This window comes from Portunus trituberculatus, chromosome 18 (assembly GCF_017591435.1).
Source record: "Portunus trituberculatus isolate SZX2019 chromosome 18, ASM1759143v1, whole genome shotgun sequence".
NCBI lineage: Eukaryota > Metazoa > Arthropoda > Malacostraca > Decapoda > Portunidae > Portunus > Portunus trituberculatus.
Genome location: NC_059272.1, coordinates 26,090,056 through 26,117,048, shown reverse-complemented (window position 1 = coordinate 26,117,048; position 26,993 = coordinate 26,090,056). Strand labels below are relative to the sequence as shown.

General features: G+C 34.8%; 1 protein-coding gene across 4 annotated transcripts in view; it reads right to left on the bottom strand.

The window, feature by feature from the left end:
* The window catches only part of LOC123505682 (polyamine-transporting ATPase 13A3-like), a 73,401-nt gene that overhangs the window by 9,079 nt on the left and 37,329 nt on the right, over positions 1–26,993 (bottom strand). For 3 of the 4 annotated variants that reach the window (XM_045257320.1, XM_045257322.1, XM_045257323.1), the window contains exons 5-17: positions 23,137–23,211; positions 20,458–20,591; positions 18,750–18,847; positions 17,888–18,043; positions 17,126–17,281; positions 15,393–15,608; positions 14,787–15,026; positions 13,462–13,554; positions 11,834–11,941; positions 10,167–10,337; positions 7,364–7,522; positions 4,177–4,299; positions 2,395–2,665 (exon numbers count right to left, since the gene is read on the bottom strand). In XM_045257320.1, the coding sequence (XP_045113255.1) occupies positions 2,395–2,665; positions 4,177–4,299; positions 7,364–7,522; positions 10,167–10,337; positions 11,834–11,941; positions 13,462–13,554; positions 14,787–15,026; positions 15,393–15,608; positions 17,126–17,281; positions 17,888–18,043; positions 18,750–18,847; positions 20,458–20,591; positions 23,137–23,211 (2,000 nt within the window). The remainder of the gene's footprint in view (positions 1–2,394; positions 2,666–4,176; positions 4,300–7,363; positions 7,523–10,166; positions 10,338–11,833; positions 11,942–13,461; positions 13,555–14,786; positions 15,027–15,392; positions 15,609–17,125; positions 17,282–17,887; positions 18,044–18,749; positions 18,848–20,457; positions 20,592–23,136; positions 23,212–26,993) is intronic. The other variant, XM_045257321.1, reaches the window with a different exon arrangement.

The window sequence follows — 26,993 nt, the reverse complement described above, 5'->3', positions numbered from 1 at the left end:
GAGAATGGGGAGGAAGACAGACAAGATCCGAGAAGACAGTCATGAGAGAGGACTTTGGATGTGCGCAGCGTGCCAGAGCTACACAACAGCTGTGTAGCGTCACAAGTCAGTGCCGCTATGTGGGGCCCCGTTATAGTGAACATCGGCGTGGGAAACATGGAAAGATTGCCAGTCTTCGTCTCTGCCTTGGAAGACCCTTGTCTGCTGGGGATTGACTTCCTAACGCGTGTGGGAGCAAGTTTGGACTTCCAAGAAGGGAAGTTAAAGGTACGTGGCCAGAAAGTTCCTTTGATCCTCGGAGGTGATGCTCAGTGTGAGAGGAGCGGGCAGTAGGGCGGTGTTCCTTGCCAGGCGAGCGAGGAAACAGTTGCGATGGATGTGCCACAATCTGCAGTACCTGGACATGGCCAGGATGATGTTGACAGCAACGCTGAGAGCCACCAGAGCAGCGAGGATAATGCCGAGGAAGCTACAGTAGAGCGCGCCAGTAACATCACCATGCCAGGAAAAACAGGAGAAAATCGTGGTGGCACAGACATTATGTTATGTAATATTTTTCATATGTTCCTGTTTCTATTTTCTTTTGTGCTTATGTTTTGTTTGGTTGTTGTGTGATAGCCGGATTGGCTATCACACAAACGGTTTGCCTGCTGCGAGCCGTTTAACCGTGTTCGTCCCCCGAAATATCGTTCGTCCCCTGGGTCGATATATTGACAAATTTTTTGGTCGTCTCCCGAATTGTTCGTCCTTAGAGACATTCGTCAAGCAAGGTTTTACTGTAACCTAATCTGGCTGTGTTTTCCTTATTGATGTTATCATGTTTTTGTAGTGCCTTTAGTAAAAATGGCAGACACTTAAGTGGATCTTGCACTGTTATCACTGCCCAGTAAACTTATTACATTTTGTGTGTCAGTCTAAAGTTTTTACCATGTTAGAAAATGTAGTACATTCCTGCCTATGCAATTTATTTCAACTGGCAATTTTCAAAATAACTATGTTACTTAAATATCATATATATATGGTACAAGATGAACTCTCTGCCATGCTCTCTCCTGCTCCATAAGTGAGTATTTAGCTGAATCCACTTGTGATTCCAGACTCAGAAAGTGAAAGAAAGTCAAAATTAATCCCATAAATAGATAATTCATCCCCCAAAATGAGTTAAATAAGGTGATGGATATATTTCCATTCATAGCCTCCACCAAGATGTCCTCAAGGTGGTGGTGGTGGTGGTGGTGGTGGTGGTGGTGGTGGTGGTGGTGGTGGTGGTGGTGGTGGTGGTGGTGGTGGTGGTGGTGGTAGTAGTAGTAGTAGTAGTAGTAGTAGTAGTAGTAGTAGTAGTAGTAGTAGTAGTAGTAGTAGTAGTAGTAGTAGTAGTAGTAGTAGTAGTAGTAGTAGTAGTAGTAGTAGTAGTAGTAGTAGTAGTAGTAGTAGTAGTTGCTGTTGTTGTTGTTGTTGTAGCATTATTATCATTATTGTGTGTGTGTGTGTGTGTGTGTGTGTGTGTGTGTGTGTGTGTGTGTGTGTGTGTGTGTGTGTGTGTGTGTGTGTTGTATTTACCTATTTTTATTTACCTAGTTGTATTGTACAAGGTTTGAGCAGGGCTCATAGTGTCCTGTCTCTCTGTCTCCATTTATCCAATTTTTCTTTAAAAGTTATGTACATTATGTGCTGTAACAATTTCATCACTCAATGCATTCCACTTTTCCACCATTCTGTGTGGAAAACTGTATTCTCTAATATCCTTCACACACTGCCTCATCCTAATCTTTACATGTCCTCTTGTCCTTCTAGCTTCTTCTGTCACCAGCACCAAGTCTTCGTCTATTTTTTCAATGCCAGTTATTATTTATTAGGTCTCCTCGGTGTGTGTGTGTGTGTGTGTGTGTGTGTGTGTGTGTGTGTGTGTGTGTGTGTGTGTGTGTGTGTGTGTGTGTGTGTGAGACTACTACTGCCTTTTTTTTTTTGTTATAAGTTATCTATTACTATTTTTTGTTTTACAATATATTAATAAATAATAGTTTTATACTACTACTACTACTACTACTACTACTACTACTACTACTACTGCTACTACTACTACTACTAATAATAATAATAATGTTAGCACAAGCAGGAAAATAGAGTATATGAGACATTGTTAAATTTCAAGTAGCACAAGTAGATTACAATATGCCTTAAGATACACTGCATATGACCTCAAAATGTCTCAGAAATTAACAAATAAAGGAAAAAAATCTCCAACTGTTTGGCTGGCATTACTCACCCCCTCCCTTATGTCCCATACACTATTTTGAAGGAATTGATGCCCATGGCTAAGGCCTTTCTATCATCTTCTTTACCTTCATTTTTTTATATAAACTAAATACTATAACAAAAGCATGAGTAACATACCAGTTACCATTATTGTTTTGATGTGGGCCTTATGAAGCTGGGTAATGACAGGAGTAGTCTCTTTCTTTAATCTGTTCTCCATCACAAGTAGTCCAAGGAATTGTAGGTTACTTTCCACTTCATCCCTATTAATTCGTTGAGCTTTTAAATATGACAGTTTGAGAGGACGCCATGCTAAAGCCAGAACACGATATCCTTGGATTGTATACTGAAGAAGCTGTTCTGAAAAATCAGTGGGCACAGTTTCTGGGCGAGATAAACTGGCAATCATCTGAAATAAAAAGAAGAAACAATCAAAGTAATGCAATCCACAAAATTAGTTCTGTGTTGCTTGAGAAACATTAATGATCTTGAAAATTCTTTTTCATAAGTTTGAAATTCCCTTTGAAACTTATTACAAGACACTGCAACAAATAACAGGAAGTTATTGGTTTACTATAGTCTCAATTTCTGCTATTTTCTAGTTATGATAATGACAGTGTTTGTCCCTGTATACTCACCTTTAATTATATATATATATATATATATATATATATATATATATATATATATATATATATATATATATATATATATATATATATATATATTATTTATTTGGTTTTTGAGTACTATTTTTTACTGTTTTTTTTTTTTATCATATTAGTTTGCAGACCCTTGCCCTTTACCCCACTTTATTTTGCATAAAAAGACAAATAAATAAATAAATACATAAAACTCATACAAAGAACAGGATGGTTAGCGTGGCAGAGGAACATATCATCAAGTGACAACAGACCAAAGAAGAAAATGTTGGTCAGTCTTGGTTGTGCTCCATTTTGGATTACTACTCATCATTTGCCCTTTCATTTAAGTTGCTTATTTGAGAATTTTTACCCTTTGCTATATGGCTGGTTTCACACAAAGCCAGAAATTGGTTTACAACTTGGGTGAAGGAAAGCAACTGAAGGACATAACTCAAGGATCATCTGTAAAGGCAGGTTCACACGTGCCAATTTGCAACTGAAATTGCACGTTGGTAGAGTTTCCAACTGAACATTGGTGCCTAGCAACTGGAGAAATCAGTCACAAAACAAAATCAACATGTTGGTCTTGTTCAGTCGACCATTTACGTGTGAACCTGCCTTTAATCTATGTAAAATTATTCACATATGGGTTTTGTTATTCAAAGACTGCAAAACAATAATTTCTATAAAAAGTGTGCTGGGTTATTCATTATACGCTTCCTGCAATGTGAAGTTTCAAAATTAATGTTTTAAAATTAATGAAGGTAAAATAGTGTATTTTACATGTTCTGACTAAAGACAGCTAGATTTTCTATAAATCATAAGTAATGAATGACAACACCTACCTTCATTTATGTATATTTCATAGTTTGATGTAATACATATGAGATACAAATTTATAACTCCTTTTGCCAAATATGGCCTTTTATCTCCTTTGACTTTTATTTAGGAAGTGCAAAATTTAATTTATTTTGGTTTCCCTCACAAATTAAATCAAACAAACTTATCCTTACGTAACCTAACTATGTCTCTGTTATCAATACGTGTCAATAATAATTGGCACCTTGGAAACAATTCATTAAGGTAAAATACAGCTTGAGTTTTTTTTGTTGTTAATTTATAGCATTAAAATGTAAAAAACTGAAAAAATTTTATAAGACATTTGCTTCTGCTATTGTTACAAATGCATACTATACAATCACATGAATTATGAAAAATAAATATTCATAATGATAACAAGTTATAAGGTACAATAGTACAAATAACGACAACTCACCTCTGGAGAACCTTTACAATACAATTCAAAGTTGGAAGCCCCAAGTTGACGAGTGATAACAGACATTCGCTGCAGACTAGAGGAGAAAGGAAATTGACGAAGTATTCCCAACTCCAGGGGTGGCTGAAAAATATGAAAAAATTTATGTGTGTGTGTGTGTGTGTGTGTGTGTGTGTGTGTGTGTGTGTGTGTGTGTGTGTGTGTGTGTGTGTATTTATTTACCTAGTTGTGTCCTACAGGATTAGAGTCGTGCTCATGCCGTTTTGTCTCCAAATTCACAGTCATCAAGTTTAGCCTTAAAATCATGAATATTTCTTGCTTGATTCCTTGTTTCATCCAATTTGTTCCATATTTCTATGCAGCCTCTGTATGAAAAACTACATTTCTTAATGTCAATATTCCAGTATACCAGATACCGGTGCACATCACTAGTCCTGCTGCACTCTTGAGAAAAACAACATTCTTCTGTGTTCTGTCAGCAGTTTTTCATTTAGAAACTTACAATGACACCAATGAGGCTTATTGATGGTGAAAATAAGGAATCTAGTGATAGTACAAGTGTTAGTGGGGCACAGCCCTACACTAATGGGTTCACAGGAATCACACCAGACGTTTTCATGGATGGTGACTCGTCGTTCGACGACCTCTCTCCACCTCCCCACATTTCTTCCCTCCTCTTCTATGTTATCCATCACTAACCTCCACTATGGTATGTACAAATCAAAATTCTAAAATAAATACATGGAAATTTTTATAAACTTGAGGTTTTGCTAAGATTAGAACAAATTATCTGATTTATTGGTATCACTAATCAAACTTTTTGATACTTGAACAGCCACTTGAAATTAATTAAGTTTGAGTATTGAGTCTCCAATGTATATCTTTCTCATAGTTTCTTTGTTCCTCTCTTAGGGTTTAGACATATTAATTTCTTTTACCTTAAATTCTTCCCATTTATTATGTCCTCTTTTTCTCCATTTATTTCATGTTGTTTCATTTTTCACTTTTGCTGATTTACATCTCCCCCTCACTGGATCTGATTTTTTTAAGTTTACTAGTGTATATCCCCACAATTCTTCTCCTTGCATAGTCCAGTTTTCCCAGCATACCTCATTGCAGTTGAAGTCACCCATAAGTGTTACATTCCTTTCTTGCAATATTATTACTATTTTTTTTAAAGAATTTCCCATATCTCTCAACATTTCTTTATACTCATCTTGAGTCCATACATTAGATTTTGGTGGTACATATGCTACTGCAAAGTCTCTTCTTCCCTCTCCCTTTCCTTTTATCTCCAATATTTATATTTTTCTGCTGATTCATTTAGTTTAGTTTTTGTAATAACCATAATGTCTGGCTGCTTTATCTTAATATAATTATTAACTTTATACAATGCTGATATTATACCATTTATGTTTGTGTATGCTACTAACCATTTAATGTTTCTACTTACATTACTGACTCCTCTTATTCTTCCCTTGTCTGATACCATTCCCTCATCCTCTCGTCTTTGACCTTACAATAGAACTTTTTCTTCTCTTCTTCCGATCTGTTCTCGTCTTTTTCCTTTACCTCTCTTATAAGTTCGTTTATCTTATTTCTCTCCTTATTCATGTCCTGTTTTTCCTCTCTTTCCCTCAAAGTGAAAGCCATGGCTGCACTTTTTATGTATATTTACCTCTCAAAATTATTTCTTTACCATATTGAGACAGGACGCTGCATGAAAACACAGCCCTGTTTCTCTACTACACATTTCTAGGTAATTGCCATGGCTGCTGCCTTTGTTTACTGGATATCAGCTGTTACCACATCTGCTCTTTACTCGGGTGCAGTGTGTGTGTGTGTGTGTGTGTGTGTGTGTGTGTGTGTGTGTGTGTGTGTGTGTGTGTGTGTGTGTGTGTGTGTGTGTGTGTGTGTGTGTGTGTGTGTGTGTCTGTCTATATATATATATATATATATATATATATATATATATATATATATATATATATATATATATATATATATATATATATATATATATATATATATATATATATATATATATATATATATATATATATATATATATATATATATATATATATATATATATATACACAGGTAACTCTTGATTTACGCGTGTTTAATTTATGCGTTTTTGTTAATAGACGACTGAAAAAATATTATAATTAATTAAATTTACGTGATTAATTAAATTTATACGCGATTTGGCCCAACCACATTTTCAAACTGAGTGCCAGACACAATTTCAAACTGTGCGCCAGAGAGTTCCACAGCTGGCCAATAGGTGGGAGCTACGGTGCCATGGACACACTCTTCTGCTACACAGTAATGCAAAAAGAATTTTCCAAGAAAAAGTGCCAGACCACCATGCTGCAGTTTTTCATGAAAATACCAGTGGAAAATGTAGTACCAAAAGAGGATGTGGAGGATCCCATGGAAGCGGAGGAAGCAGAGGAAGCGCAGGTGGATGATGACGTCCTTGACTAGAAGGTGGACAGCAACGGCGTGTGCTTGTGAGGGGTGAATTAAGACATTGGCGTCCTGCTTTTATTTTTTTACTAGTGTTTACTTTTATACTGTGGGGTTATTTTTGATAAGTGGATTTTTGATAAAGTGGAAAAGCTCAGAGGGAGATGGTGACTGACTGTGGTGTGAGTGGTGAAGTGAGTGTTTATATATTCTTTGTTTTGTTGTTTTCTCTTATTATTTTTTTCTTTCTCTTATTATTTCTTGCTTTTTCCTTTACTTTAAATACATTTCTAGTATTTAGAATGGTAAATAATAAAAACAAGTTAATTTAGCCAAAAGTATTTTGTACGAATGTTTTTGGACCACATCCCACATCCCCCCCTGTTATCTATTGTTTCTTATGAGAATTATAAGTTTATTTTACGCAAATTTTGATATACACGATGCCTCTTGGAACACATCTATCGCGTGAATTGAGTTACCTGTATCTATCTATCTATCTATCTATCTATCTATCATATATATATATATATATATATATATATATATATATATATATATATATATATATATATATATATATATATATAGATAGATAGATAGATAGATAGATAGATAGATATAAATAGATAGATACACAAAAAATACATATAAGAATGAAAAAAAGGAAAGGTAAGAAAAGAGAAAGACCATTAATTCACAAAATTCTTACCTCTGTTTCAACATTTTCATTGCTGATGACAACATCTGGTGCACTAGGCCGAACTACAGATGGCATCATCATATCATACTTATTTGTGTCATCTAAGCCTGGCTCATCTAGACTCCATCCAGTGCTTTCAAACATCTTTAGGTCCAAAGGATCCCCTACCTGTGAAGGAGGAGAAAAATTTATTACAGTTGTATACAAATCCTGCTGCATCATTACAGATCCATCACCTTTCATGTATCAGACCTGAGAAACTGATGCATTTGCCTTAAGGATATTTTCCCTTTCCCCACTGTACTCATGTACCTGGCAGTGTTACCTGATCATAAGTGATGGTTAATCATAATAGCTGAGAACATTTACAAATTTTTACTATCCTTAACACCCCCATCACACCAGAGCCCGTCCTTACTACATCCTGCAAAAATCTCCAGGACGTGCTGAGGACGGGCATGGACGCGGCAAGGACCGGCTCGGACGCAGTGAGGACCGCGAGGACGGCATGGACGTGGAGTTTTAATACTGCTCAAAATTTACGTAGAGAGAGTGTAGAAGACTGAGGACGTGTAATGGACCGTCTGCTGACCTAGTGCGGACCGGCTTGACCTATTACTGAGGCAGTGATGACTTGGTTGACACATTACTGACGCAGCGAGGATTTGGTTGATTGGGTGACGGGAATAGTGAGGAGCTACACCTGCTCATGAGTTATTACCGCTCTCACTTTGGCTCCTGAGCATCATGAGTCAACAACTCCTGCACCAGATGGTCCTGCTCCATGGACAACTGGCTGTGCTGGATGCTGATGTTGCTGCTGTTGTGCTAGCTAAGAGAAGATGGAGAAAAAGGAGGAGAAAAGACAGAACATGCTGGGTCAGAGAATGGTTAAATGTAGAAAGCAGGCTCCAGTTTGTTCATTACCACAGACTGATGGAAAGTTTGAAGTTATATGATGAGGCTTCATTCTTGGTAGATACATAACAGTGGAGAGATTTCGCAATTCCACCACGTCTCCACTACATCCTCAAAAATTTTATGAATGTGTTGAGAACCTGCTGAGCATAGTAAGGACTACCTCTGGTCTGATGGGGCCTTAACATGTCTAAATTTTTCACAATCATGTATATTTAGTTTCTCATCTTTGCTCATTGCACTAAAAGTATTATTTGTGATAAGAAACTTTACATAATAGTTATTGTGGAGTGGGAAGTAATAATTTCTTTTTATTCACTATCAAGATGACATATATATACAAGTCAGTGCCAGTGGCTCACCAACTCACTGCCTCTTAGTGATGGAGGTCCTAAACCTAACCTGGATAATCCAGCTAGTGTAACTAGACTTATTAGAAATATTGTTCACAATGTCTTCAAATACTCTGACAAAGACTAAGCAATGGAGGACGATGGTGGTGGTAGCAATGGCAGTCAAGACAAAAGAGAGATGAAGGAAGTTCTGATAAGGAGGAGAGTAGAGAGGATAGGGTGGTATCTAGCAGCAGTGAGAACTCTTTTATATACAGCCTCATAGTTCTTTAAAGGTAACACTTACGCACTCAAGGAATATATCACTACTTCTACCAAGTAAAAAACTTTATGCCAAGCAATGTCCTACAAATAATGTACAATGCCCATGTATTACCATATTTTCAGTATTGCATCTCATACATTTACTTCCCTTATTTCATTTACAGAAAAAAAATAATTAGGATAATCTCAAACCATGGTTATTATGATCACACACAACCCTTATTCAAAAGCATGAATATCCTCAAACTTTTTTATATAAATAAATTACAAATTGGTGTATATATATGTGCAAATCAGTCAACAAAGGTAATATGACAGCCTTACTACCACAACACAATTATCCCACCCGCACCCGTGAATATCTCTGTGTTCCACAACATAGCGTGTCACTCTTCCAACACTCTTTAACTTATTCTGGTGCCAAAATTTGGGATTCTGTGCCCAATCACATCTAACAACTACTTACATTATGTACACTTAAAAACATTATAAACAGTATATACTTGCTCAGTATTGATAATAATGCCAATGTCTTTGTTTATATTTTCAAAATGAGGTTGTATAGGGGTAAAATGCATTGCATAATGAATATTGTATATTTATGTCTATTGACGACTAGAATAGCTAAACATAATCACATTGCCCAAAAAGCAAGTTTTGCTTTCTATGGGCTGCTTACATAATGTCAATTACCACTTATAATATACGTAAGTGTATAATAAAGTGTTTCAAGTGTTTCACTGTTTGTATACTTAGGGAAAATTGATAAAAAAATAAATGCAAATTTACAGCATCCTTTTATCGTGCAATGTCTTAACTGAATGTTAGGTACTAACATCCAAGACTACAGTAAGAGAATGTGTTGCTTACTCATGACACTGATGGGAAGGCCTGGTTGTGGCCTACAGATGCAGCAAATCTTCTAAAGACATCATTGAGGCTGCATCACCAGTCATTCATTCAAAGCACCTCTATAATCATATACTATGAGTATATCACTCGGAATATTTCGCCTCCTTGTCTACACTCGCCTTCTCCTACTCCATATTTGAGTGACATATTTGATCACATGTAAGTGCTCTACAACTTTTCAGACATACATCATAAATCACTATATGTACCTATCACCAAGCACATTTTATTGCTTTTCCGTCAGTATTTACAATATTCATTTCTATCTTCCCTTTCCTGCATAATGGAGATTTCGTTATCCGAAATAAAAAATAAAGGAATTCATACACAAAGAAAATTTTAAGTAGAATGGAATATTTGCTTACTTTCTCAAAGTTGATGACAGTTATGGAATGACAAGTGGCCATTGCAAAGAGTAGGTGATCTTGAGGTAGCATTTTTGCAGATGTCATTGGACTCAGCTCTACTTTACTTGCTGTTTCTGACATTGGTACAACTCCTCGCATGTCTAAGCCATCTTCAGTCAGGGTACCAGTCTGGAGACAAGATTATAACTGTTAGGGTAAAAAGAATTCTGCCTTTGCAAGGTTGTGAATTAAGTGTGCCAGTAAAATACATATTTGCTCAATGGTTTTCTCATATCTGTAAAAGTAAATTAATAAATAAGAAATGAAAGAAAAATAGTGAATGAATACAAATATATGGCTACATTGTCGGATAAAGGTAGATCATTGAATATCAGCAGATATGTCTATGCCATCTTAAAAGAAAATTATATGAATCTATTACTTTAAAATAACACTTTCAGCATTCAACTATACAAATGCCATAAATTATTAAAGTTATAACTACTATTCTACATTTAACATATACTTTAACTCATACAGTGTTTAGTACGTACATATATATACCTCCTTAACAAGTGTTTAGTAACTACAGATACAATTTTCTTTTAGAGCTTTTGTATGTCCTTGAATTTTGTCTGTATATATAAGATAAGTCACTAACAGTAAAATAGAAGCTTATGATAAGTCAGGAATAAATTTTTATAAATATACTACTACAAATATTTTTGGTTTGAAGTTATTATGGACTGAATATTTCAATAGGGATTGAAACATACTTAGGGGTTATTTTGCTTTTTCCTGAGGTATATGTCATCATGCATATAATATCAAAACAATAAAATGAAACAGAAAACTATGGTATCGTAGAGGATGAAAAAAGAAAAAAAAAGTCTATAAATATTTTGGAGCACATGAGATGTCGGGTGTTGCCACATGTGCATCCAACCATTTTCCTGAACTAACAATTCTTGTTTACCTATTTATTTATTACACACATTATAGAGTTGTGAAATGTGTATATTATAAAGTAGAGAACAAAAGATTGAAAAAATATAAATATAAAATTCCCCTTCCTTAGTCTGATATCATGAGCTCTCAAAACAAAGTATTCAATAACAAGTATTGTATGGTAGCAATAGGGAGGTGGTGGCGTAGTGGATAAGGTGGTGAGTGTGGTATTAGGCAGACGTCCATGCGTAGGTTCAAATCCCACCAAGTACAGCCTTGAAACTTTGCCATTTGTCAAGTGGTTTAAAGTTACCTACATATCACCATGATACCCAGGTTCTAGGTGGTTACACCAAAGATGCAATTGGGTGGCGATATGGCTTTAATATGGGTACAACTATAAATAAAATTGCCTGCACCACTAATGGGTGGAAGCTTAACAGCGCTTCCAATACTCTTCAAGTTACCTACAGACACTATATGTCAGAATATTAAAAAAATAAATAAAAAATAAATAAATGAATAAAAATTTTAAAATAAACACACACTTCAGTTCATCACATTGAATTGATATATATATATATATATATATATATATATATATATATATATATATATATATATATATATATATATATATATATATATATATATATATATATATATGAAGCACAATCTTAATATTTGATTATATGGATCATTCTATCCACACACAACTTCAATTTCAAATGTCTTACCTTGTCAAAACAAATGCAATTCAAAACTCCAGATATGTTGATGGAACGTGGTGATATGCAAAATATCTTCTGCTTTTTAAGTCTCTGTAGCGCATACAAGATTCCAACCTAAGAGAAAATAATTTCAGGTTAGTTTTAAAATCACATCTTCGTCCCCTCAATCTTTATCCCATCTTGAATCAAGAAAAGTATATTTTTCATAATCATTCCCCCCTCCTTTTCTACTTTCAAATTCATCTGTCAATATTTGATGTCTTAAAAAAAAAAAAAAAAAAAAAAAAAAAAAAAAAAGTCACATATCCTAACAATACTTTCTCCCTTCTCTGAAAATCATCTCTTACTTACCTACTGTACTTATGTATAGTACCCTGTAGTCAGCTATTTCATATGAATAAACTGGTTTTAGCACCTTATCCACCCCCTTAGAAAGCACTATGTCTCTACACAATCATTTACTGAAATTCTTTATTCTAATAAGCCATCTCCTGTACTTGTTGGTAAGCACTTTATTTCTAATACGTACTTATATTCTTTACATTTTGAGCTTGTCTCAGTTACAATTTCTTGTAACCCCTTAGGAGAAGTCATATCGCTTAGTTATATAACTAGGTTTAGGCATAGCACAGCATTGTGAAGAGACTGCCTGATAGCTCTTAACGGACTAGATACTGGAGGGACTTGGCTACCGTTTGAGCACCATGGAGGGCAGGAATCCTCATAGGGAGGCCAGTCACAATAAGTATACAGGCAACCCCCGCTTAACGAAGGTTCACACAACGAAATTTCGTTACAACAAACGTTTCCTTTTACTACCATCTGCTCGTTTAACGAACACCAAACTCGCATTAAAAAATTTTATCAAGGTAATTTTTTCAAAGTTTGAAAGCCCTGCCGTATCACGTAAGCTGACAGGATTTTGAATACACCAGCGCCTCTTGTGGACAAAATGCGCACCACTCACTCCCCCAATTTCAAAACAATAATAGCGTCAGCAGCAGCTTGTCTTCCCTCGCTCTACATGCCACCAAAACGCCCTGCAATGTCGCCTAGTGTTGCTAAGAAGACCAGGAAGTCTCTTACTCTCGAAGTGAAGCTGGATATTATTCACAGACATGAGAGAGGCCAGAAAACTAATAGCGTTGCTTCCCACCATGGCTTGATTGACTCATCTACTGTCTACAATTTTCAAGTCAGCAGGCTCTATTAAGAAGGCTGGTGAGATCATATCTTCCTTGCAAGTTAATAGAACCACCTGAACTTGTGACTCTGCAATGGATAAAATGGAAAGCCTTGTGGAAATGTGGTACATATGTTTTTGTATGCGGTAGAATGATGCGCCCTTTGTTTACATTCCACAGGTTGCCAGCTAGTGTATTTCCTGCTCCACTCTTCCTCCCTTCATAAATTTAATATCATCAACATTATAAAGTTACTTACATACATACATTAGTGTACATTATAATGACTTAGTCTTAAATTAAACTGCTTAAATGTTTAACTTCATAAATTTTACTTTCATTAAACCTTTTATTGTACTATGATGCACTCTTGCTTTGTTTACTCTCAATGGAAGTTCAGTCAGAGGTCAAACTTGTTATAATTGGTTAGATTTTTTTATGAAATCTTACCGTCATAGCCATGGGCAGTGCTGGAGGAATCACAATTGTTATGAGATCTAGAGAATCTAGTGCTATTGATGATGCTGAAAGATCACGCATAACCTGAAACAGAATATACAATATGTTAATTATATTGTACAGTGCATATGATGGAGAATCTATGCCTACATATCTACCTTACAACATTTAACTTAATTTGAACTATTTAATACACAAACACACACACACACACACACACACACACACACACACACACACACACAGGTTCAAGACTGGAAGGTCATGTGTGTCAAACTCAAGAGTAATAGAAGGACTGGAGAACAGAGATGGATGGGTGGACACAGTATACCTAGATATAAAAAAGGCTTTAGATAAAGTCCCTCACAGCAGACTACTTTGGAAGATAGAGAGCACAGGAGGACTGAGAGGAACTTTGTTAGAGTGGATAAGGGATTACTTGAAGGACAGAGAAATGAGAAATGTGATAAGAGATACATACTCATCTTGGAGTAAAGTAAAATAAAATGAAGTGCCACAAGGGTCAGTGTTAGCCCCTATTATGTTCCAGGTATATGTAAATGACATACATAATGTGGTAACCAGTTATATTAATTTGTTTGCTGATGATGCAAAACTGCTAAGAGTAATCATTAACCTGCTAGGTTAATTTTAGTGTTAGGTTCATTTTGATTAAGTTTGTTGTTTGCTTGGTCAGGGAAACCAAAATAAATCAAATTTCACATTTTCTAAAAAATATTCTAAGGTGACAAAAGTCCATATTTGGTAAAATGAAGGACCCATTTGCATTATTCAGACTTTTCATTATTTGCACTGGTGCCTGCACCATTTAGTCTGAAAAAATAAGGGTTGAGCATATATATATATATATATATATATATATATATATATATATATATATATATATATATATATATATATATATATATAATGTGTTCATTGTCATTATGAATTATATGATCCCACTGCAATTAGCACTTACAGTATAAATCTAAGTTTCAAATTAAAATAGATTCCCTTCAAGGTAAAGAGAAAATGGGAGGTTGGTTAAGATCTTGAAGTGGGAGGGAAAGGGTAGGAAGGGACAATGGGCAGTGAGGAGCATGTAGTGTGTTCCTCTCCACTATGAGCTCAAGACAGTAATGACAGCACTCAAGCTCAAGTGATGTAGAAGCATAGTCAAAACCAAAATAAGCCCAATGCCTGGAAGATCGTGTATAGCTAGACAGTGGGCATTCTATCTCAGCTATTCTCTGTTTGTACAGCATATCAGCTTGATAAATAGAGGATTAGATACTTAACTTGTTTATGCTTACCTTTGTAATTACTGTATAAATAAATCCTATAGATGCAATTCCTGCAAGAACTCCAACAAATTTGTATGAATCTTGTTGAAATTTGAAGTCCACTGGAGGTGGGTACATGATGGAACACACCAAGGATCCCTTGCTTGTAGAGAATCCAGTACAAACTACCACAGCAGTCACTCTCTCACCTCCATAGAACCGAGTTTGGATTATTTGTGTTCCACAGAACAGTGTGTGTCGGCTGTGTTCCTGTTCAAACACAGCAAGATAATCAAATTGTTTAGATGCACATTTGAATCAAATAAAATTATATTATAAAGCCATATACCTGTATGCAAGTTATTTACATATGTAGACTACAGTAAACTCTATTTTCACTATTCATGGCCTTATTGCTCACAACCTTTATCCATCCCACTGGTCAAAAGTTGTGATTTTTATAAGCCTACAATGCTACCTAATTTTTTTTCTTACATACACTTAAGCTTATCAATAATATGGGTCTTCTTATGAAAGAAAAAAAGAAAGAAAAGAGAATAAAACTGATGATATCATTTACATAAAATTAGGGAAGAATTTAAATTCTATTGATGTACAAAACATACTTATTCTAACCTTTTCCTTATATATCACATCTGAGCGATCAACAATTGCTGTTTTGGTCACTGGAACAGATTCTCCAGTAAGCATGGATTCATTAACTATACAGTTTCCTTGCAAAAGAACAGCGTCACACTGCATCATGCATCCTTGTGGTGGTATGACAATCACATCTCCTGGAACAAGGTGCTCTGATGGAATTATGTCAACCTGGTCACCTGGTCGAAGCACCTGTAAATCAAAGTATTATATCAATTTCAAAATCCAAAAGACCTGTATCAAACTGACAAATTAAACAATAATATGAAAGCATTTGTAGATGTTCATGTGCAATTATCTTCTAGACTCTTAATATCTTGTCTCTATATTTGCTAGCATTTTATTAAATATCAAGAGTTAGGATACTCTCAAATTCAACACCTATGCTTCAAATAGTTCAAAGGATCTATTTTGAAGAAAACAGTTATGAAGATGTGACCACTGGCAATGTATATGTAGCTATAGTGTAACTAGTACATCAATACACAAAGATAACATTTGTGAGTGAAAGGACTCAGGCAAAACAAATAATGCACATGACAATCATCCTAAGATGTCCAGCTTTATAGCATCACAGAAGCACTGAAAATTTAATCTGAATGTGAGATAAATTAATCATGAGACACCTTCTAGACTGAAACATATTTGAAGACTATCACAATAACATGCTTCTTTCTGAAATATTTCCATTCACACCACAAGAGATTACCAAATGATCTGTTATTTTAAATTAGTTTTGAATTTCCTGACACTAAAATCAATTTTCATGTCAGTGGCTGATATGAGAAAGCATGCTTTGCACCATTATAAGAAAAAATCAGAGAAGATGCCTGACCATCATATTAATTGTACATATTTCAAAGGGTGATTACTTACAAGGTCAATTAATCAGACCAAATTATTGGCAAATGAGAATAAAAAAATAATTCTTACTGCTCTCATATTAAGCACTTATTTGTAGTAATCTAAAACTCACTATCTATATGAAACTGGTTACTTTTCACACAAAGGCAATAAAAGGAAGGACAGAGTTGAAAATCAGAAAAATACTGAAAAATGTAAGATCATCTCATGGTACATTAGGCGTGGTACTTCACAATGCATGTGTAATAATTCATCATCTACATTTACATACTACTCAAATACCCATCTAAATGCTCCCCACTCATGCTTAGCCACTCAGTAAGAGCCATTGTAGCTAGATGATGGTTGTAAAAAAAAAAAAAAAAAATACCTGACAGGAAAAATTAGGATTTTTTTTTCTAAAAAAAAAAAAAAAAAAAAAAAAAAAAAAAAAAAAAAAATCTGTCACATGATTTTCTCAGAAAATCATCAAAGTACCTTGTGACATGTATTCAAGAGAATCAAAGAAATTGCTGTAGTCAAAAATAAAAAGAAATGTAAACCATTTTTTTTCATTTTCCTTAATAAAAGAAAAACATTGCTCCAAATTTAAGTAAATTTATACATATAAGGCATCTAGTCACTTTATTGTTGCCCATATTTTTTTTGGAAAATACAAATTAATTATGATGAAAAATAATTTTTACATCATTTCTCCTACAATAAATGGGAAATACATACATGCAAACTCAAATCAAGTCATACATTGATTTCTAATTCACAATTACTTCTAAGAACACTCATATGTTTAACTATTCTAATGAATCATGAAATAGTTAAAAGTATACCAGAACAAGCAAACTTACTTGTACTGTGTCTGCTGTCTGTATTGTATTACTGAGTACCACTTGATTACGGTGCATCTGGAATACCTCCGATATCAAGGAGACAACTGAAGTGACCACGATAACTGTGGCATACCACACATATTCATCAGTATACCACAGGCACACAGAAAACAGCTGAAAATTTTAAGTATTTAAATTTCACAATAATGAAGGGAAATGTTATAAACTGCATCCTCAAACACTGATAATGTACTACTATATAACAAATTTAAACAATGAAGGTACTGACATTAGTATGAAATACAGAATGCTGAAGAGGCCATACATGTGAGCTTTCCTTTGTTAACACCTGAACACTACAGACACACAACTAGGATTAGGATAATTAAGCAATTAAATACAGAAAAAAAAATGTTACTATGCGATTGAAGTGGTTAATATATGCACTTAAATATGAACTCTTATATAAGGAAATAGATATTTACTGTAATAACAATTAATAAATCATTCTTTTAACATAGTAAATTTGGTACCATTATTCATTTGTCAACAATTTCCCTGAAAGTTCATTTCCTACAACATGTATTGTCGAGTCTAGCTTCTCTATAAGGATTTACAGTGCAGAACATAATGTACTAATAAAATGATTTACATGTATCTTGCATGCACAACTGTCTAGCTGTCCAAAGCATCTTACTCTCAGGTGAAAATAAGCTGTCTTTTTGTCCTTTGAGCTCAAGATAAATGCTATACAACATACTTCATACACCCCAAATTTACCTGGAATATATAGAATGGATTGAGAGCTTCAAGGAACAAGAGCTGATTAATAGGTGTGATTGGAACACGAATGTTATTTTCTCCATAAATAATACGTCTTCGAGCTTGTTCAATCCATGAAAGTCCTCTGTATTTATGTAAATCTTCTGCTGTATGCTGTAAAGTATAAACAAAATCAATACTTCTTGATCAAAATTTCTTTAATTTCCATTTTGCATATTTTAATCACAGACACTGATATCTGGCATTGTAAATTATAAAGGCAGGAAATACTACTAACAATTTCTACATTTAGGCTTTGGTGTATTAGTTTATACTTGAAGCACATTCTTAAGAGATCCCACCATAAAGATAAATAACAAAAAAGCCTTCACCTACTTATGCCTGCATTCTCTTCTTAATTTTCTAATTACTCTATTCACCTTTACCCTTTCTTTTTTATATTCATACATCCAAAGGTTACATCATAAAATTCATTTCTATTCTCCCTTCATACATTTTTTTTTTTCAATGAGAGGGAATACCAGCCAAGGGCAACAAAAATTGAGATAAAAAAGGCCCACTTAAGTGCTGATCTCCAAACAAGTTGATATAGTTAGAGGGGGACTTCAAGGATGGCATAAGTCGCTATTTTTTTTTTTTTCAATTTTAAATTTAGAGTGAAGAATATAGCATGTAATTTAGTGTGAACAAAGAGAGTTGTCTTTAAAGAGCTGGCTGTGACTGTCCTCTTGTGTTGCGAGACACAAAGAGAAACAATCAGTAAGGTCACAGCTGGCTTTAATGATAAGTTCACAGCACCCCCTGAACCAGTGCTACAATATTAATCACTTACTTATGAAACAATAGTGTGTTTACTTACCCCCACATCTAATCCTCTCAACCTGTAGAATGATTTCAATTCTTTATCCCATATGTAGAGAGTTTTTCTACATCTAAAAACTTGAATGCTGTCAGTCTCTGAGAGAGAGAGAGAGAGAGAGAGAGAGAGAGAGAGAGAGAGAGAGAGAGAGAGAGAGAGAGAGAGAGAGAGAGAGAGAGAGAGAGAGAGAACATACTTTAGTTATATGAAATAATCAAATGAAATGTCCATGTTAATAATCAGAAATAATAATGGAAGTATTCAATAATGTTATCATCAAACATGTAAAAGAGAGAGAGAGAGAGAGAGAGAGAGAGAGAGAGAGAGAGAGAGAGAGAGAGAGAGAGAGAGAGAGAGAGAGAGAGAGAGAGAGAGAGAGAGTGTTTGACATAATCATGTATTAACAAGATAAAGCATTGCATTATCACCACAATGATGTTTAGGACTTCAAATTATTAAATACATAATATGAGGCCCGTGCTATAGTATACCCAAAGAGAGAGAGAGAGAGAGAGAGAGAGAGAGAGAGAGAGAGAGAGAGAGAGAGAGAGAGAGAGAGAGAGAGAGAGAGAGAGAGAGAGAGAGAGAGAGAGAGAGAGAGTGTTTGACAGTAAACCTCATTTATTAACAAGATAAAGCATTGCATTATCACCACAATGATGTTTAGGACTTCAAATTATTAAATACATAATATGAGGCCCCGCGTGCTATAGTATACCCAAGCGCCATCCTGCTCAAATTAGAGATAATGCTATCACACGGTCAATCAGACCATATACTTTCATGTGGACGTGGTGGATGTGAAGAAATACAAGATAATATATGCGAAAAACCCAATAGAAATTTCTTGGGTTTACGTCCTTAGCACTCGGCACACGTATTTTTATGCAGTGCGCGAGGTAAAGTATACACAAGTGCCATTCCCGTGACAATAGACAAAGCAGCCTGCTTTTCGCGCATGCTAAAGTGTACCCATGCGACATAAGCAGCGTGAATAGTCTTGTCCCCAGCCTCTAGTGCAAGCTATAGTATTACTCTCGCTCTCGTCCCGAGCTTGAGTTTTTGCTTACAAGCTTGCCATGCAGCACGTGTTGCTCTTAACATATTTATAACATTCAGAAAAAAAATTATAAAAAAATATTTTATGGCAATAGCTTAACAAAATCATTATCAAACACTCTATTGACACTCACCATCATTGTACAACATAAAAGAACACGCTAACCTCTGCCAGGTGTAATGGTTCTTGCATAAAATGAAAACTTTTTTGCCAATTCCTCGTCTTTTTTGGCTAATGATGGGGGGGAGAGAGAGTGTATCTTAACAAAAAGTTGATGGAGCAAAGTAGAGATGATAGGCTTTAAGATGATGCAAACCCCATTACCCTAGGTGTAATACTCTTCATGATATCGATCTTTAAAGAAAAAAAACTTTGAACTCGATTTCTGAGACTTTTTAAAAATGGTGGATGGGTATACTACAGTACGCGTGGCCTCATATGGTCCAAGTTAATACTGTTGATGAACAAATGTTTTACAATGTGATTATGACAAGGTTCCACCAAGTGACAAAAGCTGATCGAGGTAAATATGAACCTAATCTTACAAAACAATGATGACAAATTATTATTATTATAACAGTAGCTAAAAATAAAATCTAGACATATGAAAATCAATATTACAGATATCAAAACCAAATGCTACTACACCTATCATTGATCCAGTTGCAGTTGGTACAATAAGAGTTGTTGGTAGGTTAAGATCTTCCATTTGCTGAATATCTCCATGTCTCTCCTCTATTTGATTTGTTGCACTGTGTAGAACACTGTACTCCTTTTCATAGCTGTAATTACAAAATATCAATACTTTCTTGACAATATATGATTAAAATCATTACAAGCAAAATATTCTCTCTCTCTCTCTACACACACACACACACACACACACACACACACACACACACACACACACACACACACACATGGAGATATGGAGACAGGACACTATGAGCCCCGCTCGAACCCTGTACAATACAACTAGGTAAATACACCTCTGAGAGAAGAATATGACATTCAAAGCACAAGCTCGCATAGTAAAAAACTGAGGAAGGGAAGATGTCTGAGAGATGTTAAAAAATATAGTTTCCCACAAAGATGTGTTGAGACTCGGAACAGTTTGAGTGAGGAAGTAGTGTCAGCAAAGAGTGTGCATAGTTTTAAAGAAAAACTGGATATGTATAGATATGGAGACGGGGCCACACGAGCGTAAAGCCCAGGCCCTGTAAAACTACAACTAGGTAAATACACACACACACATGTAAATGCCATGTAATAGAAATGAACAAAAATAACAGAAGACCTACGTCTGAATACAAAATGGGAAAAGAGATTATAAAGAAAAGGAAGGAGTGAAGAGAAAGGCCTGGAAGTGATTATACAAGACACTCTGACTCCAGAAAGACATATAAATGGGTTATTTGCTTCAACATACAAGACACTAACAAATATCAGGGTGGCATTCATCACATGGATAAGAGTAAGATGAAAAAGATCATAACCACTATGATTAGATCCAGACTGAATATGCATCAAGGGAGTGGTTACCACATATGAAAAGGACATACAGAAACTAGAAAGGATCCAAAGGATAGCTATGAAGATAGTGCCCGAAATAGAGGACCTGGTGACAGAAGCTGGGAGGACAAGCAAAGAAGATTAGGAAGAGGCAGTGTGTGTAGGATATTAGAAAATACAGTTTTCCACATAAAATAGTGGAAAAGTGGAAAGCACTGAATGATGAAGTTGTTACAGCACATAATGTGCATAGCTTTAAAGAAAAATTAGATAAGTGGATATATGGAGACAGGACACTATGAGCACCACTTGAACCTTGTACAATACAACTAAGTAAATACAGACACAAACACAAACACACACACACACACACACACACACACACACACACACATACAACTGTAGGTAAATACAACTAGGTAAATACACACATGTATAAAAAATAAATATAATACCAGTAAAGAGGTAATTTAAAGTTATATATATATATATATATATATATATATATATATATATATATATATATATATATATATATATATATATATATATATACCATAATGAAAAAAAATAATAAAACACTTCAGTAAAAGCAATGTTGGTTAGTACATTAATAATAATCAATTATTTTGCATAGTCATGCTGCAAAATATACAAGAATAAGACAAAGAGCTGATCATGCAAAAAAATTACAATAAACTAATAAACCAAAATCATGAATAAAAACAAATAAATAAAAACAAAACCACATATGAGGAAAACTACACATCTTTATGCATGCATATATATATATATATATATATATATATATATATATATATATATATATATATATATATATATATATATACACACACACTTGGTTGAGTGTAGATCTGCCAAAGCATAAAATGTAGGGGGTGAAGAAAAAGTTGCAGTAAAACCTCTTCAACTTGTTGTTGTGATGTTCCGGGACACATACAACCCCATTTTCAAATACATGTGTACAAGTGAGCGTGGGAATGTAACGCCCTCCCACCAAGAAGACTCCTGGACAAGAGAGGTCCTAGATACGAAGCTTTCTTTTATAAATCCTAGCTAGTGACAATGTCTTCTAACAAACCTGCCTAATCCATATAGTATATCTAAAAAGTTAAAAATTAAAAACTAGATCCCTAATAATTCTTAGAAGAAAAAATAAATAAATAATATAAACTAATAATAGTTTGGAAAAAGTTAAAAAACTAAAGAGCCTGAAACAAAGAGAATTGACGTATAAGACAATAGAATGGCAGTTAGATGGATGGATGAATCTTGACTGCTAAGATTTGGCTTAAATTTATAAATCCATAGTGATGCAACAATTCTTAACTCAGTTAATGTATTGGCTTTGAATAAAATTTTGAAGTCCTGTTCTATAAACCATGATCTAACTATTACTTTTCTTCATCCTGTTATATACAGTATATATATATATATATATATATATATATATATATATATATATATATATATATATATATATATATATATATATATAGCCAAAAGCTATATATTGTATGCATAAAACAAATTTGCATAACCATCCTATAAAATCTACACAAACTAGTAAAGTAATCGACATATGCAAATATTAGTAAGAAATACACCAAAAAATCAACAAGTACGAACGTAAATAAATACACAAATAAAAACAAGACCACTCAAAAGAAAACTACACATTGTTACACATATATAGCCTGGGACAAAACAAATACATTTACCAGCAAACAAAAAAAATTAATACATTCTACAAATTTAGTTGTGGTTAAAGCATCAGCTAACTTAGTAAAATACCTTGCATCAATAAAGAAATAGAGAAGATCTTGAAGATTTTTCCAGATCCTACTTTGCGGTGAACTGGGAAGAAAGCTAAAAAGATGTTAAAAGAAAATTGTTATAATAGTGCAAGTAATGAAATTTGCTTTAGATAATTCTACTAAGTAAACAGTCACCAGTCATGGAATACAACGTTTTAGTTAAACTCAAATTTGAATTTTAGTAAAATTACTTCTGATGTGAGACTAATCTCTAACCCAAGCAGCTGTTTTACATATATCTTGTACAAAACAATGTGTATGCACATTTTCTGTATCACTCAGAATGCAAATGTTTCATAATAAAAACCACTAAAAATGTAAAATTCTTAAAGAAATTTCAAATTAGTACTAATCTATCATAATCTATTATACAATGAAAGCTAACAAAATAACAAGAATTTTTTTCTTTTTAGTGAGCATGGAAAATTGTACTACTATTATCTCCCCAACAAGGATGATAAGTCCTGGATCTGAGAGATACTGGTCTTTTAATGTTATGCAATATATTCAACACTATAAAATAAAAAAAAATATTCAGATTTCATCCTCAATTTTAGGATCCCACTGGATCTAAACTCAATATTTTGGTGTATATATATATATATATATATATATATATATATATATATATATATATATATATATATATATATATATATATATATATAAAATTTTTTTTTTTTTTTTTTGCAGATGAAAAAGATATTGCATGGCAAAAAGGACATAAGTAATGAAAAAATTAAGTTAAGTGAATGTGAACCAAATAAGTTTCTGACGAATTAATTAGTGACTGAAAAATACAAAACTAAACAAACTCCTCTCATCTCCTCCACCCTTCATCTCCGTTAGCCTCTTCTGTTTCCCCATGTTGTTTTATTTCCGAGGTAAATATATTTTATAAAACCAATACATTTATTCATATTCTCAAAATTTAATTATGTTTTAACACAATATTTGTTATTCATAAATAACTTTTCAGGGTTTTTTTTTTTTAAGCTGGAATGGATTAATGGCATTTCAAAGAATTCCAATGGGGAAAATTTATTTTGACGATGAAGAGAATGAGATATAAGCTCCATTAAGTAATGAATCAAACTATACCACTGTGTGTGTGTGTGTGTGTGTGTGTGTGTGTGTGTGTGTGTGTGTGTGTGTGTGTGTGTGTATTTACCTAATTGTAACATACGGGAAAAGAGCTATGTGTGTGTGTGTGTGTGTGTGTGTGTGTAATCCACCTCGGTCGCCTGCTGGTCACCCAGCCAGTCTTCCCCATTACGGAGCGAGCTCAGAGCTCATAGATCAATCTTCGGGTAGGACTGAGACCACAACACACTCCACACACCGGGAAAGCAAGGCCACAACCCCTCGAGTTACATCCCGTACCTATTTACTGCTAGGTGAACAGGGGCTGCACATTAAGAGGCTTGCCCATTTGCCTCGCTGCCTCCGGGACTCGAACTCGGACCCTCTCGAGCGTGAGTTGAGCGTGCTAACCACTACACTACGCGCGCGCGTGTGTGTGTGTGTGTATTTACCTAATTGTATTTACCTAATTGTAACATACGGGAAAAGAGCTATGCTCGTGTTGTCCCGTCTCCATATCTATTAATGTCCAGCTTTTTCTTAAAATCATGAATATTCCTTGCGTTGACCACTTCCACGTCTAAACTATTCCATGCTTCCACCCTTCTATGAGGGAAGCTATATTTTTCACATCTCTCCTATAAGTGGCCATTTTAGTTTTTTCCCATGCCCTCTCGACATTCTTTCATTCCACATACACAGATCTTCCCTATCCATTTTTCCATGCCAATCATCACTCTGTATATTGCTATCAGGTCTCCCCTTTCTCTTCTGTTTTCCAGGGTCGGAAGTTGCATTCTTTTCAGTCTGTCTTCATAAGTCAAATCTCTTAAGTCAGGCACCATTTTTGTTGCAGCCCTCTGTACTTTCTCTAGTTTCCTTATGTGTTTCTTTAAGTTCGAGCCCACTGTATTGTTGCATATTCAAGCCTCGGTCTTATCATTGCAGTAATTATTTTCTTCATCATTTCTTCATCTAAATATACGAACGCCACTCTTATGTTCCTCAATAAGTTCAATACTTCTCCAATTATTTTGTTTATATGTCTCTCTGGCGATAGGTCATTGGTAATTGTCACCCCAAGGTCTTTTTCTTCATGACTGGTTTTATGTCTTCATTTCCTATCTTGTACATACTCCTGATTCTTCTTTCACTCTTGCCAAACTCTATTTTCTTGCATTTTGTCGTGTTGAACTCCATTTGCCATGTACAGCTCCATTTCCATATTCTGTCCAAGTCTTCCTGGAGTAGTTCGCAATCTTTGTCACATCTCACTTTTCTTAACAATTTTGCATCGTCTGCAAATAGGCTCACATAACTGGACACCCCATCCACCATGTCATTTATGTAGACCGCGAACATTACTGGTGCCAACACTGATCCCTGTGGAACTCCACTCTCCACCAAGCCCCATTCTGATGGTCTGTCCTTAATTATTGTTCTCATTTCTCTTCCTACCAAAAAGTCTTCCATCCATTTTAGTAAACTGCCATGCACTCCTCCTACCATTTCAAGTTTCCAGATCAGTCTCCGGTGTGGTACCTTATCAAAGGCCTTTTTTAAATCCAGATATATTCCATCAGCCCAACCATCTCTTTCCTGTATTACATCTATCACCCTCGAATAGTAACATATCAGGTTTGTCGTGCATGAACGCCCTTTTCTAAAACCAAATTGACACTCACAAAGTATGTCATTTTTCTCCAAGAAGTCTGTCCATCTATTCTTCACCACCCTCTCACACATCTTAGCTACCACACTTGTAAGTGACACTGGTCTATAGTTCAATGGGTCTCTCTTGTTACCTGATTTATAGATTGGGACAATGTTAGCTCTTTTCCAGTCTTGGGGCACTACACCTTCCCTTAATGAGGCATCAATTACTTCACAAACTTTTTCTGCCAGTTGCTCCCTGCATTCTCTTAAAATCCATCCTGATACCCCATCAGGTCCCACAGCTTTTCTCACTTCTAAACTCCCCATCATATTCTTGATCTCCTCCACAGTTACTTGAAACTCCTTCATAATCCCTTTCTGTTCCATTACCAGTGGTTTGTCAAAAGCAGTCTCCTTTGTGAATACCTTCCGAAAGCATCCATTCATAGCCTCTGCCATTTCCTGGGATCTTCACTGCATACTCCATTTACTTCTAAACTTTCAATACTTTTCTATTTTTGATGTTGTTGTTCACATGTCTGTAAAAAGCCTTGGTTGGTCTTTACATTTATCAATTATATCCTTTTCTTGTTTCTTTCTTTCTTCTCTTCTAATCAACACATATTCATTTCTTGCTCTTTTGTAACTTTCCCACTGCTTAATCCGTCTTTTCCTTCTCCACCTCTTCCATGCATCCTCTTTTCTTGTTCTAGCCTTTTCACATCTATCGTTAAACCAGTCCTGCTTTCCAACTTCTATGTTGTCTTATTGGTACAAATTTTTCTCACCTTCTTTGTATATTTTTATAAATTCCTTCCACTTTTCATTTGCTCCTTAGCACTCTTGAATTTCATCCAATTTGTCTCTTGAAAGAATTTCTTTAGGTTTCCAAAATCTGTCTTGGCATAATTCCATCTTCCCACTTTATATTCTTCATTTCTTCTAGATTTCTCTTCATCTATCACCTTGAACTCCAAAACTGCATGATCACTCTTTGCTAAAGGGCACTCCACCCTCATCTCCTCAATGACCATTGGCTCTGTACTAAAGACCAAGTCCAGTCTTGACGATGCTCCCTCTCCTCCAAACCTAGTA